The 6,276-nt window shown below is 55.0% G+C and overlaps 2 protein-coding genes across 2 annotated transcripts in view; both read left to right on the top strand.

Annotated features, from left to right (window-relative positions):
* GUITHDRAFT_144647 (hypothetical protein) overlaps positions 1-1,829 on the top strand; it is a gene marked incomplete at both ends in the record, with an annotated part of 3,589 nt that extends 1,760 nt beyond the window's left edge. Inside the window, 7 exons of the mRNA XM_005824897.1 lie at positions 90-208; positions 253-323; positions 599-729; positions 986-1,042; positions 1,090-1,440; positions 1,483-1,627; positions 1,819-1,829. Coding sequence (XP_005824954.1) covers positions 90-208; positions 253-323; positions 599-729; positions 986-1,042; positions 1,090-1,440; positions 1,483-1,627; positions 1,819-1,829 — 885 coding nt within the window. The remainder of the gene's footprint in view (positions 1-89; positions 209-252; positions 324-598; positions 730-985; positions 1,043-1,089; positions 1,441-1,482; positions 1,628-1,818) is intronic.
* Positions 1,830-3,904: 2,075 nt separating this feature from the next.
* GUITHDRAFT_160086 (hypothetical protein) lies at positions 3,905-6,123 on the top strand (the record flags this gene model as incomplete). Its single annotated transcript, XM_005824896.1, has 17 exons — positions 3,905-3,967; positions 4,014-4,076; positions 4,121-4,171; positions 4,217-4,246; positions 4,294-4,349; positions 4,397-4,467; positions 4,542-4,594; positions 4,646-4,707; positions 4,756-4,852; positions 4,903-4,977; positions 5,027-5,101; positions 5,153-5,206; positions 5,258-5,326; positions 5,403-5,579; positions 5,675-5,797; positions 5,852-5,957; positions 6,003-6,123. 17 exons carry the CDS (start codon positions 3,905-3,907, stop codon positions 6,053-6,055), a joined length of 1,278 nt encoding a protein of 425 aa, XP_005824953.1. The 3' UTR covers positions 6,056-6,123.
* Between the last annotated feature and the right edge of the window lie 153 nt (positions 6,124-6,276).

Here is a 6,276-nt window from a genome sequence, read left to right as displayed (position 1 = left end):
TCCTCCTCCTCCTCCTCCCTCCCTTTCTCCCCTCCCCCTCCCCCTCCCCCCTCTTCCTCCCCCTCCTCCTATGCTCAGTTCCCTGCTAGGTTCCCGAGACTTCATCGCAGTTGAGGAGCCTAGAGATTCTCGTCCTCTCTTACAACCGCCTCACCCTCGTCCCCCTCCTCTCGGGCTCGAGCAAGCTGAGAACGCTCCAGCTGGACAAGTAGAGAAGTTTGCGGCTCCTCCTCCTTGCTGACAGCTGGACAGCAACATGATCGGGTGGGACTACTTCTGCGGAAGGCCTCCGGCCCGAGCTGAGGAGCACGAGGGAGATGCAGGTGCTGCAAATGCTCGTGGGGGAGGAGGGGAATGGAGACGACGAGTCTGAAAAGGCGAGGATGCAAGGAGCGAGGGAGCGAGGGAGCGAGAGGGAGGGAGGAGGGAGGAGGGAGGAGGGAGAAGCCAGCAAGGATGAGGAGGAGGGAGGGAAGAGCGAGGAGCGAGGAGGCAGGAGGAGGGAGAGAGAAGCCAGGAAGGATAAGGAGGAGAGAAGGAAGGAGGAGGCAGGAAGGAGGAGGCAGGAAGGAGGAGGGAGGTTTCTGAAGGAGAGCAGGAGTGAGCGGGATCTTCTGCTGCACCTCCCTCCGCGTGCTCCATCTGCATGCCAACAAGCTGGTGTGGCTCGGGGGGAGGGACGGGGACGCGACCGGCTGGTGGCGACTGAGCCACTTGAACGAGCTAAGGGTGGACAGAAACGAGTTGCAGCAAATCCCTCCTGCACTCTCAGCTCTCCTTGTAGATGACAACGGGATGACCAACCTACAGGCACCTCCTCCCTCCTCCCTTGAGATCTACCTCCCTCCTCGCTGGTTTCTCCTCCTTCTTCCCCTCCCTCCTCGCTGGTTTCTCCTCCTTCTTCCCCTCCCTCCTCCCTCGTTTCTCCTCCTTCTTCTCCTCCCTCCCTCCCTCCCCACGGCCAACTCACCTTCAGTCCTCACAGGTCAATCGCCTTGCCAGACTCCGCAAGCTGAACTTGGAGTTCAACAAGATCAAGGATGTGAGGCCCCCAGCACTAGCCCAGCTCGTATCTCACCTGCTCCTCAGCTTCCTTGCGAGCTGGGTTGGTTGTCAAACTCCGTACACACGATCTCTTTGAGGGGGGCTCTGGACGTTCCCGCAAAGTACCCGGACGTCTCGTTCCGGCAGCAGGACCCCTCGTTCTTCCTCTCCCTCATGGACCTCCAAGGAAAGGAACTCCTCCACCACCTGAGGTTCTTTCTTCAGCTCTCTTCCTCCTCCTCCTCCTCCTCCTCGTACTCCACCACTACCACCACCACCACCTCCTCCTCCTCCTCCTTGACCTCAGACGCTCGCAGGAACCTGTCCTGGCTCAGAGCCACTTCGCAGGGTCTCAATTCCCCCCCTCGTCGTCTGCTTGACATGCCCTGGCTCCAGGTGGGGAGCTGGAGGGAGCGAGGTGAGCTAATGCTCGAGCAGGTGGTCAACCTGGACGACAACATGTTCGAGAGCATTCCTCTCCTCCTCGCTCGCATTCCCCTGCTCTGGCGGCTGGAGATGACCAAGAACAAGATCAGGTCCGTGCTGTGGGTGGGGGCAGAGCTTCCTCAAGGATGCCTGGCAGGTCTGTTGGGGAGGAGGTGGGGAGTATGGAGAAGCTAAGGGAACTCTTTCTTGACTACAACCTGATCGACGAGGTGACAGACTCCAGCTCTGGTCTTGAGCCGCAAACTTACTCGCCCTTGCCCAGCTCACGCCCGGCCTCTCCTCCCACCCTTCCTTGTCCTTCGTGTCATTGCGGTACAACCTTCTCAGGTGCCAAGTGAACTCTTGCTCCCGCTACCCTCCTCCCCTCAGTCCTCCTCTCAGTCCTCCCCTCAGTCCTCCCCTCCGTCGGAATCTGCTCAGCCTGCTCCTCCTCCTCCTCCTACTCCCATCAGAGTCTGACTGGCTCTCCTTGCAGTGAGTCGCCTGTTGTTGCGTCAGCGTCAAGGATTTTCTTCTCCCTAGAGGGAAATCCATCCAAACCTCCGGGCAACTAGTCAAGGGACCGTTGGTCACTACTCACACGAGTCAGTAAAACCGTTGAACGGTTACTAGCAGCAACCTTTCCGAGTTCAGAACTGCCAGTTCCGTCACTGTCCGAGGCAGCCTGCCAGAGAGCATCACTGACAGTGATGGCAACTCAAAGTCCGAGTCAATGAGAGCCTGTCCGATCAATGATGGGGGCGGCGGCAGTGCAGCAGCCTGTAACTTAACTTGCCCCGCCCAGTGGGCTCCGAGCCTGCCGCTGTGCCGGGCTGAGTCCGAGGCAGTGAGTCTAGGGAGCCTACCGTACTAAGCCTCGGGCCCGGGCCCACCGTACTCAGTAGTCAGTGTTATCAGGGCGCGCCCCCCCGTGACTTGAAAGCCTGGCCCCTGACATGAATCGCCCGCGGGGGCTCGGAACTCTGGGCCGTCGCCCGGCCCGCATTTCAAGTTCAGTGGCACTGCGGCTCCACTGACCCCCGTTCGCTGCGCACCGGACACTCCAGGCTCCACTGCCAAGCGGCGGCTCAGTCGGGCCGTGACTCCCCGAGTCGGATCGGACCGTGCCGGCCCGACGGTTAAACTTGCCCGGGCCCGGGGACCGTACTGGAATCATGTGCCCGGCCGTCAACCGGTGATACGAAAGAATAAAACTACATTTAACCCCGACTGAACTCTACTGGAATTAATTAAAATAGTTTTAATTTGTACCTAATTTTCTCCTGGTAGCAATCTAAAACCTTCTCCTCATATTAAAAGATTATTCAAGGTGTATAAAAATAACTATTAAGGAACTACCTACCGAAGGCCAGAACCTCTGAGGTTTTGAGGTACAGAGTAGCACCCACCCCAATCATTGTACCCTACCCCCTTTCAAATCACACAATTACCCTACCCCCAATATCGTCTAAAATTTATATAAGGACCCGTCCTTTACCAGCTCTTTCATTTTGACCCTACCCTTCCTTTCCTGCTGAGAAACACCCACCCGTCCACTACATCCCTTCCGAGCTCAATACGTGTGGGTAAGATCAAGGGGTAGGTACTTGAATGACGGGTAGTCAGGTATCATTTCCTTCCTCAAGTCTGGGTAGGGTACAACATCCTCTAGTACACAAGGAGGGGTAGGGGTGCGTAACAAACAACCGGTAGTATATGAAGAAATTGATAAGATGGAGGGTAGGGTACTACGGTAGAGGAGAGTATCAGGGGTTGGAACACAGCAGGGGTGCCACTTGGCTGTTCAGATAGGGGTGGTGTGAACGGGTAGGGGGTGGTAACCGCCTCTCTTGCGACCGACCATGAAAGCTTGTCTTGATTGTGATGCAGCGGCAGTGGGCATGCGCGTGTGGAATGCTTCTTCCTCCTCTCCTCTCCCCATGCGGGCGCACACACCCTCCTCTTGGCTCACTCCACCTCCCTCTCCTCCTCCTCCTCGTCCATCCTGCGACTTCGCCGTATGGTCGCATTGATCTTCGGCTGCCGCTACGACCCCTGTGTTGGATCGAGCCACAAAATGTCGCCCATGCTTTGAACAAGATTTTCTGTTGCTGTGATCATGATATTCTCTTCTTCTCTCTCAATCGCGTCATGGATTGCTCGCTAGCATGCTTGTCATGAGCTGGACTGATGGAAATCTCTCTCCAACTCCTTGTTCCTCACTCCATTCAATTTCTATTTTGGATCTCTTTGTATTTTCACCTACGTTTGTACCCAAAAGTTGCCTGCTGCACCGTCCATGACTTTTGCTTCCACTTATTGGTTCTCTCATTCTCATTGGGCCTGTCTTATTTTATTTTCTTCTGCCATTGCTTTTTGACCTTTGCTACCGTCTCCTCTTCCGAAGCTGAATGACGTCTGGCAGCTTGCAACCATGATACTGAATGCATCAAGAATCATACATCGTCAGGTGTTAACCCGAAGTGTTATCGGGCAGGTAGAGCTCTTATTTCGCTCTAAGTAAGATGCTCATGGTTGTGTAGGTTCCTGTCCGCTTTCTCAACCTTCATGAATATCAGTCGGCGGAAGTCATGAGAAAGTTTGGGGTGGGATGAACCAGTTCAAAATCGGTGTTAACTTGCTGCTCTAGGTGAATACGCCTAAGGGAGGAGTTGCTCACACTCCAGAGGAGGCCGAACAAGTGAGATGTTGAATGTTTGGAATCCTTGCGCTGACGTTATCCAAGGTGGCAAAATCCCTCTCGAGTGACAACATGGCAATGACCGGCGTGAAATTCTTCTCTTTTCCTGATGGATATTCCAGGTGATCAAGGCGCAAGTTCTGGCAGGAGGACGTGGTCTAGGAACGTTCAAGAACGGGTGCTCAGCGTTCTAAATCGTCAGCGACGATCGTAACTAGTTGGTAGATTCAAGGGTGGAGTGCACGTTGGGGTGAAAACAGCTGGTGAAATCAAGGACATGGCTTCTAAGATGCTCGGTAATTTGGTCGCCCTGCTCCTTTTCTTGGTGGACCAAAATGTTTCGATGCACCTGACGTGTTGCTATTTGCAGGTCAACTGCTGGTGACAAAGCAAACGGGGGCTGCGGGACGTATTTGCAACACTGTATTTGATGTGCAGCAATCTGATACATTTGAATGACCCTTGTCTTTGCAGGTTGCTGTTGTTCAAACCATCCAAACCAAGTCTGAGAAGTACTTTGCGATTTTGATGGACCGGTAGAAGTGCCTACGGTCCGTTCCAGCTCGCTAAATTTGTTCGTGCAGGTCATATGGAGGCCCTGTCATTGTAGCCAGTGCAAAAGGTGGTGTCACTATCGAGGACATTGCTGCTGCAGATCCTAGCGCGATCATCAAAGAGCCTGTACCATTTGTTTTGGCTAATGCATGGACGCATGATTGATGTGAGATCAGGTGGACATCGACACTGGATTGAAGCCTGGCCAGGCAGAAGCTATTGCTAAGAAGATGAACTTCAGCTGCGAGAAAGTGATCTCTTTGATGACGTATCGCGCATAGTCTTACTGGTTACGGTCAGGCTACCAACATGGCCGCCAATCAGATTAAGGCGCTCTACGACACTTTCATCAAGTGTGATTGCACAATGGTCGAGGTGAGTTTGAAGTCTCAAATTTAAGCCCGCCGGCTGAAATCAAGTTTCTAGGTCAATCCCTTCACAGAGACTCCTGATGGCGAGATCGTCTGTGTTGATGCCAAGGTTTCTTGGACAAGAACGAGTTCTATCCAGTGCCTGAGACTCGTCTTGCAGGTCAACTTCGATGACAATGCCGAGTTCAGGCAGAAGGACATTCATGCCCGGCGCGACATCACCCAGGAGGTGAGGCTTCTCGCACAGGCTCCTTCCCTCGTCAACTCGTCGCTGGCCTTCGGAACTGAATCCTTGAGACCTGCAGGATCCGCTCGACGTGGAGGCAGCCAAGTTCGACTTGAACTTCATCAATCTCGATGGCAACATCGCATGCCTCGTCAACGGCGCTGGACTGGCCATGGCCACCATGGACATCATCAAGCTGCACGGAGGATCCCCTGCCAACTTCCTCGATCTTGGTGGCTCCGTAAAGACCCCGCAGGTCCTTCCCTCCCTCCCTCTCTCCCTCCCCCTCATCAGCGCGCCCTCGCTCCTCTCGCCCCTCCCGCCCCTCCCTGGGGTCTGACCGCACTCCAGGTCGTCGCAGCCTTCCGCATCCTCAACTCAGACCCCAAGGTCCAGGGCATCCTCGTCAACATCTTCGGCGGCATCGTTAACTGCGCGACCGTTGCTCAGGGCATCGTCGACGCTGCCAAGGAGGTCCCGAGCATGTGCGAGCTGCGAGTGCGAGGTTCTGACCTGCTGTCGGCTCAGGTCTGGGGAGGCTCTCCCAAGGTTCCACTCGTCGTCCGCCTGCAGGGCAACAACGTTGAAGGAGCCATGGAGCTGATGAAGAACTCTGGGATCAAGTGCATCCTCGGTCAGTGCCAGCCAGTCCCTTCTTGCCATGACGTGCTTGTTGCAGGCGAGGACCTCGATGATGCTGCAACCAAGGTGGTGGCTGCTGTGTCTAAGTAGATCCCTCCGTCCTATCCTCCAACGTCTCCCTCATCCATCTTTTAGTCGAACAAAGATAAGCAGCAAGACTTGTCCACTTTCCTTGCGTGTTTTGCTGAATGCCGTCTGCTTTCTCACCCTCACCCTCCTCGCTCCTGTAGAGCTTTCCCATGTCTCGATCCTGTTCCCGTCAGCCGTCCCCCCTCTCTCTCCTCCCTCCCGTCTTCCTCCTTTCTTCTGCC

Source organism: Guillardia theta (genome assembly GCF_000315625.1).
Source record: "Guillardia theta CCMP2712 unplaced genomic scaffold GUITHscaffold_89, whole genome shotgun sequence".
NCBI lineage: Eukaryota > Cryptophyceae > Pyrenomonadales > Geminigeraceae > Guillardia > Guillardia theta.
This window is presented reverse-complemented; position numbering and strand designations above follow the sequence as displayed.